At 30.1% G+C, this 12,473-nt stretch overlaps 1 protein-coding gene across 1 annotated transcript; it reads right to left on the minus strand.

Annotated features, from left to right (window-relative positions):
• Positions 1–829: 829 nt before the first annotated feature.
• On the minus strand, positions 830–1,249 carry LOC132624777 (uncharacterized). The gene has a single exon (XM_060339503.1). The coding sequence runs from the start codon at positions 1,247–1,249 to the stop codon at positions 830–832; it is 420 nt and encodes a 139-aa protein (XP_060195486.1).
• Between the last annotated feature and the right edge of the window lie 11,224 nt (positions 1,250–12,473).

A 12,473-nucleotide genomic window follows, 5' to 3' on the forward strand; every position in this document is an offset into this window, starting at 1 on the left:
GGATTCTAAAGGATGCCTAACCCCTTCCCTTTAGGATAATATAGAGCCCTTACCTAGAATCACACTGGTTAAGCAGACTATTAACGGAGGTTTAGTTTTAACTTTACCTTAGTTAACAATTAGGTGTCCTAATTCACCGTAAATTAATTAGGTGGCGACTCCTTAAAACAAAAGAATAAATGGGAATCACCAATACGTCATACTCTCCTAATTTCAACCCGGTTAAAATGGGGTGTGACAAATATTTGACGCAGGTTGTTAAGTTTTTAGAACGTCATCCTTTCTTGAAAATATTCAAATCAATCACATCAAAATTAAACACTCGTAAAGTTGTAGCAGCAGTAAGCCACTGAAAATGCATTTCTGAGAATATATACGTCACATTATATTGCATGACAAATAAAAGGAAAAGTGGGTTGATTTTGATAGAGTAGAAACAATTTAAACGGCAGCATTATCACCAATTCAAATTGCAAGTCGAACAACTAATTAATTGCCATTTCTCTCTTGAAATTTTATCTAAGTCACCGTGATTAGGCTTGTAAAACGTGCTTAAAAGGTACATAACGATCAAGGACCACAGTTATGAGGCATGCGATGTTTTATTTACTACAACAAAACCAACTACTTATAAGTTGTGTATCAAATGATTTGTATGATGAAGTGTCTACTACATGATTAACAGTAATTAGCTAGTAACTCAAGATCAATGCCGTAACGGTTAACTGATCCCTTGCACGAATGTATAGCAAGTGCCAAAGGCGCTGTTTGTAATCATTATTCAAGGCTGAATCTGCAACACTTCGTTAAGGTGCGGTTTCTTTCTGAATTAACAAGTGCGTTCAAGTTTGAAACGCTCCTGAACACATGATATGTAGTTGGCAGCCTTTATATCAACGCTTTCGTCTCCATAAGATTTGTCCATCTTGGCATAATAATTATTTCCAGTATTAGTACCATTAGAGGGCGTACTCTGCGGTGGAATGTAATAAGAAACTTTTGGCTTCAACGGAGGTGCAGATTTCTCCTGGTTCATTATAATGATGCTATTTGGATTGTAAGGAACAAGCTTTTCCTTTGGCTGATGATGATGAAGATGAAGATGATAAACAGTTCGAGGACTGTCCTCCGAGCTGTAATAATAATTAGTTGGTGATGTGGTGGGCTTCGCAGGTGCTGCTGCTCGGTATAAAGACTTCACCAGTTTCCCTTTGATGAACCCTGTTCTTCGCTTGCGGCTCGACTCCATTAATTTCTTGTGTTTGTGGGTAAAAGGGTTTTACAAGACTAGCTAGATGTGGTAATAATATAGCTAGATATTGGACTGAGTTGTGAGTGGCGAGGTGAGAGGAGGGAGAGGGGTATATATAGAGAGAGTTCTAACTTCTACGCACTAACGATATAAAAGAATTTCACCTAAAAGATAACTATAATGAATGTTCATAAAAACTAAAATTTGTAACTTAAAATAAAAAATTAGATCGAATTGTTATAACGGGTTAAAATGCAACTATAATGTAAACATTTTGAGTCCGGAGCCTAAAGGGTATAAAAATACACGGTATAAACCAAAAGGGGTAGCCAAAAATTTACAGACCAAAACGGGTATAATGTGGAGCAGTCCACGTTATACCCCAATTTTTTTTTTCCATTGTCAGAGAATGATCACGGAAAAATAAAAAATAAAATAAAAAAATTAAAAGGTATAACGTGGACTGATCCACGTTATACAAAATTATTTGTATAACGTGGATCAATCCACGTTATACCCACGTTATACAATATATATATATATATATATATATATATATATATATTGTAAATTGTGGGCTGTCCACCAATCTGAGATAATATTTATCGGAACCAGTACCAAAAAAAAAATTGGCCAACTTTATTTTTTGAAACACTTAGTGTTTTTTTCCATACTTTGACCAATGATTAGGCGTGTGTCAAGACTCCGAAACGTCAATATTTTATATAGAACCTGATATTTTTTTCTGCGTACAATAATGTAGGCTCAATACATTAAGGATACGTATACGTTCGGATCGTCATTTTAGGTGTTGAAAAAGTACCTGAAGTAAGTTTTGTTTGGAAACTTTAGGGTGTTTTATTTTTTAAGATTTTGATTTAAGCGTGTTATTTTTTAATCAAGACATAACTTTATTTTGAATATAAATATAATTCTGAAAAATATAGGGAGAAAAACTAGTTGTAAAGTCGTCAAACTTTAGATGGTCATAACTTTGCGCTCGGACGTCCGTTTTACGCGTTGTTTTTTTTTAACTTGCGTATTTTTTCAAGATCCATGCGGACAAACAGCCATAAGGCGGTTTGGCCGAGCCGATTTTTAAAAAAGCATATTTTATCCCATTCAATTTCAATTTTCCCCCAAATTGGCCTGAAATTTTCAGTTTTATTTACTTATAAGATGATGATACGCAATAAATTTCAACGTAAAAATCCCAGGGTAATGTATCTGTTAATGTCAATTTCACTTCTGCGGTTTCAATTTTTGAAAATAAAGCTGACTAATTTTCTCGACATATAAAGTTGACTAAAATAACCTTACAGTCAAACACTAAGTTTTTTCAAACAAAACTTACTTCGGGCACCTTTTCAACACCTAAAATGACGATCCGAACGTATACGTATCCTTGATGTATTTAGCCTACGTTATTGTACGAAGAAAAAATATCAGGTTCTATATAAAATATTGACGTTTCGGAGTCTTGACACACGACTAATCATTGGTCAAAGTATGGAAAAAAACACTAAGTGTTTCAAAAAATAAAGTTGGCCAATTTTATTTTATTTTGGTACTGGTTCCGATAAATATTATCTCAGATTGGTGGACAGCCCACAATTTACAATATATATATATATATATATATATATATATATATATATATATATATTGTATAACGTGGACTGATCCACGTTATACCTTTTAATTTTTTTTTAAAATTTTTCCGTGATCATTCTCTGACAATGAAAAAAAACTTTTGGGGTATAACGTGGACTGCTCCACGTTATATCCGTTTTGGTCTGTAAATTTTTGGCTACCCCCTTTTGGTTTATACCGTGTATTTTTATACCCTTTAGGCTTCGGACTCTAAACATTTTTATCTTATCAGTATACATAAGCTAAATTCACATAGACGTGTATATATACACACTATATATAAAAATTAAAATTAGGAATTGAGTACGCAGCTTGCATATGCAATTTGCTTTACGAGTAGATATGAAGATGGACTTGAAGCACCAATTAGGTATGTACTATTGTTCTTTTAGCTATATCCATCTGTCTCCGCTTAATATCTCAACCTTTTTTCTTTTTGTCTTGGAATATTTCTTTAACTATGTTGTTGTGACATACTTTGATTATCTGGTGATAACATAAATGAACGATTCCCTATTCCAAATCTATAACACGATCCTTTTTAAGTGGACAAACTTTTGAATGTGTTGTCAATTGTGAGCGGATGCCCTGAGTAAGACCCGTTTTTAAGTACCAACATTACAACATATCCTACAATGTATATGGACTTGATATACAAAAAAAAAAAAAAAAAAAAAAAAAAAAAAAAAAAAAAAATTGTACAATCAGGCAAGAAGGGATCAGTTAATAAACACCTAACTTGTTACCACTATTACAATACTACTACCATTTAAATACAATAATAATAATAGTGTAAAAATCTTTATATTGCTAGTGTATATAATATAACTCCAATCGGTTATATCCGTAGTGATTGGTAGGAGATTCCGCGAGAATAAGTAATCATACACAGCATAGTGTAGATAGAATGAAGAATTAATTGAGGTTTTTCTTAATTCTTAATTTCTTATGTGATCTTTCCAAACAGCTACGTAATTTACTACTGCATCTTGAATAAGTTCATTAACGCGTCGAATATGTCTATAAAATGCTTTGCTTTATAATGATGTGGTTTTGACATCATTTCAACAAGACAGTCTGATGATTTTGCGTGAGCGAGCTTAGGCATAAAATCACACGTGACGCAATTGTTTTTCTAATTTTAGTTGCGAGGAATATATAATGGATAAGGACAGTGTCTCTGTCAGCAATTCCCACCCTTCACTCACTGCTGAGGCATTTAATTCCGAGATATTGAGGTACAGCTATAATGCTGCTGCATCCGTATGCATATATGGTACGGCTTTTCTGGCAATTGCAAGAACTAGCCTATTATTAAGTTTACATTTCATAGCACATCTATTCATCCCTCATCTAATTTGCAATTTCAAAATCACTATATATACCACTTTCGTTCATAATTTTTTTTTTTTAATTCCACTAAATTGTTTACAGCTTGCTAGTCGAATGATACAACACTCGCACAGGATATGACGAAACATTATGAATTTTTCTATTAGCAATATATATCGAAAAATAGCATGACGTACCTTTCTATCATTCATTTGTATTGAAGAATAAGATCTGCTGGAGATTACCCCTATTGCAACTAGGGCATCAAACTAAGTTAAATGTCATATGTAGAACGAATAATTAAGCGCATGTTTAGATTTATGCAATACTAGGGTTAGGTTACCAATTCAGAATTTGTTCCCTAGCTAAAGAACCATATATAGAATCATATTTTCATAAGAGGTATGTTATTTTTCAGGTGGTGTGGCCAGTTCTATACGGTTAAGGATACTAGTTCATAATCCGGTTGCAAGTGGGCATGCAATTGTTTGCTTTATACACTTTTATTTCTTCCTAATGGTTTGCTTTACTCGGACATGTACAACAAACTGATCAAAAAGATTTCTAGTAGGAGTATAATATATATTCTGCTAATAATGGTCTTCGATCGGATAAGATAAATATTCCATGTCCTACCCCTATATACTGATTTCTGATTAATCACACATCATTCTTTTCTTAAAGTGGCCTTTTTGTGATTCTCTTTTCTATTTCTACTATTAAGAAGAGTGAGTTGAGCTCACTTTCTCGTCGTCCGTTGTGGGCCCCATTAAAAATTATGTGCCCCATATATATTAAACAACAACTAAAATTAAAAAAAAATTGTGGGCCCCAAATATATTAAACAACAACTAATATTAAAAAAAAAATTGCGGGCATCATATATATTAAACAACAATTAATATTAAAAAAATAGTGCAAATTAATAATGTCCAAAAAAAAAAGTGCACCCCGTATTAAAAAATCAAACAACGTTCATGTAATTTTCAAAGTATCTCATTAAGTCAATAATGATGGATTCATTGCCACGTGTGTATTCGTAGCAAACACTAATATAATAAAGTTTTAAATACGGAGCACAAACTACAATATTATATTAATCGTGTTTTGAACATAGTATCCCATATTGACAAAATCAAGCAATATATTAAAAAAAAAAAAAAGGTAAAATAAACAATGTCAAAAAAAAAGTGCAGATTTTGTATTCGTAGCAAATACTAATATAATAAAGTTTTAGATACGGAGCACAAATTTCAATGTTATATCAATCGTGTTTTGAACATAGTATATATATGTGGGCCCCAAATATATTAAACGACAACTAATATTAAAAAATAAATAAATTGTGGGCACCATATATATTAAACAACAATTAATATTAAAAAAATAGTGCAAATTAATAATGTCAAAAAAAAAAGTGCACCCCGTATTAAAAAATCAAACAACGTTCATGTAATTTCCAAAGTATCTCATTAAGTCAATAATGATGGATTCATTGCCACGTGCGTATTCGTAGCAAACACTAATATAATAAAGTTTTAAATACGGAGCACAAACTACAATATTATATTAATCGTGTTTTGAACATAGTATCCCATATTGACAAAGTGCAGATTTTGTATTCGTATCAAACACTAATATAATAAAGTTTTAGATACGGAGCACAAATTACAATGTTATATCAATCGTGTTTTGAACATAGTGTATATATATATATATATATATATATATATGCATAAAAATAGTGCAAACTAATAATGTCCAAAAGGGTGGGCCCCATACTAAACAACACCAAGCAATATAAAAAATAAAAATAAAAAAAGAAGAAACTATATAAAGCATGGGTTTAGACCCATGCTTCGTCGTCCGTTGTCCTTTAAAAAAAAAAAGAGGGTGGGCCCCATACTAAATAACACCGAGCAATAAAAAAAAAGGAAGAAAAAAAAGTGGAACTCACCATCTCCAAAGTCATGGGAAAAAAAAAAGTGGACCCTATATTATCAAAATCAAGCAATATCAAAAAAAAAAGTGAACCCCATATTAAAAAAAATATAATGTTAAAAAAAAGTACTGGCTTTGTATTTGTAGCAAACACTAATATAATAAAGTTTTAGATACGGAGCACAAACTACAATGTTATATTAATCGTGTTTTGAACATAATATATGTATATATATTATATGCATAAAAATTAGACAAATTAATAATGTCCAAAAAAAAAAGTGCACCCCATAAAGGGTGAACCCTCATACTAAACAACATCAAGCAATAAAAAATAAAAAAAAATAAAAAAAAGTGAAACCCACCATCTCCAAACTCACTGTAAAAAAAAATGGACCCCATATTAACAAAATCAAGCAATATAAAAAAAATAAAAAAAGTGAACCCCATATTAAAAAAAAAATAATGTCAAAAAAAAAATGCAGACTTTGTATTCGTAGTAAACACTAATATACTAAAGTTTTAGATACGGAGTACAAACTACAATGTTATATTAATCGTGTTTTGAACATAGGATATATATATGCATAAAAATAGTGCAAATTAATAATGTCCAAAAAAAAAAAGTGCACTCCATATTAAAAAATCAAACAATATTCATGTAATTTCCAAAGTATCTCATTAAGTCAATAATGATGGATTCATTGCCACGTGAGTATCAATCCATTAGTGGGAGCAAATGAAATTGCTTTTCTTCAAAAAGTTTAGTGGTCAAACCATACAATTTTCTTTCTTTTTTTATATTAGCCTGAGATCTAATCTAGATATTAAATTGTTGTATTTGCTATTCCGCCATGTCAGTTATTTGTTATGGTCACTAAAATAAATATACTTAAAATATTTATATTTTAAAATAAGATAGAATAATGTGAAAAGAAATTAATGTCGTAAAAAATATATATATCAAATGGAGATCAAATAATGAATAAGGTAAATTAGTCAAATTATAATTCTAATCGACGTTTTCTTAAAAAACCATGCAAAAGATAACATGACAAGTAAAATGAGCTAAACCGAGAATATTTACCAAAAATTAAAAAATAGTATTTCGTCGTTTAAATAGAAAATCAATTTCTACTTTGTTTCGTTTTAAACATGTAAAATTAATTTAATTATTTGAATTAGAATTATCCAAATCAAAATTTGATAAAAAAATAATAAGTATTTTACACCTTTAAATTAATCGAATTAAAATTGAAAGTATCAACTGATGCTTAAATATTGCTATTGTTTTATCTCAAAGAGAGGAAAATAGTTTCCTTTTAAACAAGTCTTCTCTTTTAAAAAATATTAATAAATTTGTCGATTTTGTATTCGTAGCAAACATTAATATAATAAAATTTTAGATACGGAGCACAAACTACAATGTTATATTAATCGTGTTTTGAACATAATATATATATATATATATATATATATATATATATATATATATATACTCACTATTCAAAGACAACTACATACACATAGATGCACTATAATCTAAAGTGTTGGGCCCGTGCACAGCACGGGCATAGGCCGTCTAGTTGTAAATATATACTCCGCTTTTTCCTCTTTTCTCCTATGTTTTTTCAAGCAATTGTTCTAGTTAAAGTCCTTTTTTTTTTTTGGAAGCCCCAAGTGACAAGGCCTATTGAACCGTTGTATTTCAACTAGGCTGACAAATGGACAATTTGGGTGAAAACTCTGCCCACTAAAGTTTAAGTAGACTGAAAGGATAACCTTTCCCGACTAGAATTTAAACTTGGCCTTTAAGAGATTTGCATCCATCTCATTGATTACTAGGCCACATCCTGACTTAATTTGTATTACCTATTAAGTTCAGCTTGTATGTTAAACTTTCAATTTGTACTTCGGTTTAGAGAATTACATGGGGTTATCAGTTCTATTTCAGTCGCTATTTTAGATTTATCTTGGGGGCCCCTTTGGGATGGTCTTGCGTACAAAGCTGATTAGGGACGGGATTTTATTGTTGGGACTAGAAAAGTGCCTGTGACAGGAGTACAGGACCACAATCCTTTAAGCTTTTGTGAGATAATAACTTCCTGTGAATAGTTTTAGAAACAATCAGAAATTTAAACTTTTCATCCGTAACATACTCCTTTTATTTGCTAATTAATTGCCAGTTGCATTGATAGCAGATTCATTCTTTCTTTTGCTTCTACATTTTCCTCATATGCTAGAATTTTACAGTCCTATAAAAAGCACCCCTCTTTGCACTAGTTATTATGAAGTATATATCACGTAATCTTTTTAATATTAACCTTTTCCACAATCGGAACTCGACATTAATTTAAAAAAACAATGAAGATTTTTGAAATCTGTGATCTAAAATAAATTTTAGATAGTTATATGACTGTAAATCATCTCATTAAAATTGATATTTTTAGAGTTAATTTGTCTCTAAATAAAAAAATGTGACACTACTTTTGAAACAAACTAAAAAGAAAAGTGTATGACATAAATTTGTTCAGTAATAGCTAATTTTGTAACTTAAAAGTAGTAACATAAATATTCCTGTAGGGTCTTGTTAATCAAAGGAGAATAAAAGAATTATTTCAGATTGCTAGTGTTGGAGTACTGTTATCCAGTAATTAAAAGTGACTTAGGAATTTAGGAATGATACCCTTTCCGTCAAGATGACAAAAGTATAAGATTTTTCACACTGTCAGTGAATTTTTCTACTATATAGAAGCATGGGTTTAAAGTGGAGCCCAATCTTCTATAATAGTAGGAATGAAAAAAAAAAACAAATTTAACGTGGGGCTCACTCTTCTATAATAGTAGAGATTAAAAAAAATTAAAGTGGGATCCGCGTGGAGAATTAGGAGACAATTGCAAAAAACAAAAAAAAAGTGGGGTCCACGTGAAGAAGTAGGAGACAATTGCAACAGAAAAAAATAGGATATTTAAATAATGATAATAAGTTTAGAAAATGGTAAAGGTACGCTTAGAGAAAATTTAAAGAAGAGAAATTCAGGAAAAAAAGAAATAACGATTTAAATTGAATACAAAAACGGCTAAAGAAGTCATAAAATCAAAAGATTTAAACGGTCAAGAAACGTATTTGGCCACGTGTCACTTTTACACTCCTTTTACTTTTCACTATTTTATCATGCTCACATAATTCCACTTAATAGACAAATAATATTTGTGTATATGTATTGATGTTCATCTATATATATGCATCGACAATGCAAATTTAGGTATGTTTATTAGCAATATAAAATATACTCCTATACTATCACTACACAATACATAAATCTTTACAATTGTACACAACTACATAAACATAGATACACTATATAATCCAAAGTGTTGGGCCCGTGCGCAGCACGGGCATACGCCATCTAGTCTATTATAAAAACCCATGCTTCGTCGTCAGTCACCCCTAAAAAAAAAAAAAGATGAGCCCCATACTAAAAACACCAAGCAATATTAAAAAAAAAAAATGGACCCCATCATCCCCAAACTCATGTAAAAAAAGGAAGAGAAAAGTAGACCCCATATTAAAAAAATCAAGCAATATAAAAAAAAAAAAAAAGTAGACCTCCTATTAAAAAAAAGTAATGTCAAAAAAAAAAAAAAATCGTGCACCCCATATTAAAAAATCAAATAATATTCATTTAATTCCCAAAGTATCCCCATTAAGTCAATAATGGTGGATCCATTGCCACATGCGTATCAACCCATTAGTAGGAGCAAATGAAATTATTTCTTCAAAAGGTTAAGTAGCCAAACTATACAATTTCCTTTCTTTTTTTATATTAGCCTGAGATCTAATCTAGATATTTAACTGTTGTATTTGCCATGCCATTTATTTGTTATGTTTACTAAATAAATATACTTAAAATATTTATATTTTAAAATAAGATAACATTTAATTACTTTTTCATTTTTATTCTTACTCTAATAAATGTGAAAAGAGATTAATGTCATAAAGGAAAAAATAATATTAAATGGAGACCAAATAATTAATAAGGTCAATTAGTCAAATTATAATTCTAATTGACGTTTCCTTAAAAAACCATGCAAAAGACAACATGACAAGTAAAATGAGCTAAACCAAGAATATTTACCAAAAATTAAAAAATAATAGTTCTTCATTTAAGTAGAAAATCAAATTTCTACTTTGTTTCATTTTAAACATGTAAAATTAATTTAATAATTAGAATTAGAATTATCCAAATCAAAATTTGATAAAAAATAATAAGTATTGTTAGGTCCAATCTACATACATTAACAATAGAATATTTTACACCTTTAAATTAATCAAATTAAAATTCAAAGTATCAACTGATGCTTAAATATTGCTATCGTTTTATCTCAAAGAGAGGAAAATAGTTTCCTTTTAAACAAGTCTTCTCTTTTAAAAAGTATTAATAAATTTTTGTCAACTTTGTATTCGTAGCAAACACTAATATAATAAAGTTTTGGATACGGAGACAAACTACAATGTTATATTAATCGTGTTTTATATATATATATATATATATATATATATATATATATATATATATATATATATATATATATATATATGCATAAAAACAGTGCAAACTTATGTGTGTTTATTAGCAATATAAAATATATATATTATCACTACCCAATCACAACTACATACACATAGATACACTATAATCTAAAGTGTTGGACCCGTGCACGGGCATACGCCATCTAGTTTATTTATAATAGCAAGCCAATTATATCATATTATCAATTAACACTTATCAGGAAATTTACTTGTAATAACCTAATAAGTGACTGATTGTATAAATATCTTTAAAATGGATACTTCCGATTAGTAGATTTTTTTTTCCCATCATTAATTACAATTTACAGAGCTGGTTTAATTTCACGAAAGACAGTTCTCATCACGAACTCACTACACAATTATAAAAGGTTAGAAAGAGTTGTGAAGAGAACAAATTATTGTCACTTGTCAGTATTCCCATAGCAACTAGCCAACAATATTCACGAACACAAAGTTAAGTAAAAGAAGGAGAAATTCTCTCATTAACCATTTACAAATCACAATTCACAGCGTCCTAATCTTAATGACACCTAATAAGATTTCGATGAATTACATATTCTTCTTCAGCTTCTGCCTGCAGGTGCTATATATGAACACTTGCTAGTGGCTGCTACTAGTGACATAAAAGTATTCCCGGATGTTGAAAAAATCTTGACTAGTGTTTATTATTCTTTCTATCCAAAAGGAATTGTGATGGTTGGAGTATGAGAGTCAACATATCTAATTTGTAGTGTGAACTCAAATATTTTTTGCTTGAATTTTTAAAAATAAAGAAGTTACATAAAATTATTAAACTCACAAGCTATTTAAAATTATAATGATTAACAGACTTCTTATACAATCATAATCAATTAAAATTTTGCTTGACTTTTCATGTTGTAGTACCATCATCTTTTTGTGACATAGGAAGTACATAAATTTTCTCCCTTGGGTAGCCAGTTTAGAAAATCATCAAAAAGGGGATGACACCATTTAAAAGGTTCTCGAATGGTAATGCGAAGCGTTTTCTTCGATGATCACAAATTCATGATATTCTCAGTTTAATTTATAATACTCATGATTGAATTATTTAGTTTGATAAAAATGTCGGGTGCAAAATAAGTATTTCTATTTTATAATTAGAATTATTTCTCTGCTTTCATTTTATAATTGTATGAAATCGTAATTTAAAAAGTTTCCCAACTCATTAGCACGACTGCTTCAGGTCATTGGCACTTTTGTCCCTCGTAACAAATAACCTTTTCGCGGGGAATGCGTTTCTATTTTCGCCATCATATTTTCTCATAAGTTATGCCCTTTTGCATTTAAGAAGTTTATGCCCCACTTGCATAAGTTCAATTGCTAAAGGATAAAAATTAAAGGCCAGCCAATTTGAAGGACAAAATTAGAAAAAATTGCACAGTTTGTCTTTCAAATGGGCTGGACTTTAATATTTTCCCTTCAAAATTGTACTTATGTCTAGCCGGCATAAATTTTTGAGAGGCATGGGACATAATTTGTGAATATTATGATGTGAAAATATAAAATTATGCCCCATGAAAAATTAGGCAAAAATACAAAATAGAAACAAAAATGCAAATGACCCTAAATATTAAAGACCACCCCAAAAGAAGGCCAATCCGCGCAAAAAGAAATCGACCACTTCTAGTTGTAGCCCAAAGCTACACCACCTGAGAAAGCCCATATTTAAATAACCCATCA

This window comes from Lycium barbarum, chromosome 12 (assembly GCF_019175385.1).
Source record: "Lycium barbarum isolate Lr01 chromosome 12, ASM1917538v2, whole genome shotgun sequence".
NCBI lineage: Eukaryota > Viridiplantae > Streptophyta > Magnoliopsida > Solanales > Solanaceae > Lycium > Lycium barbarum.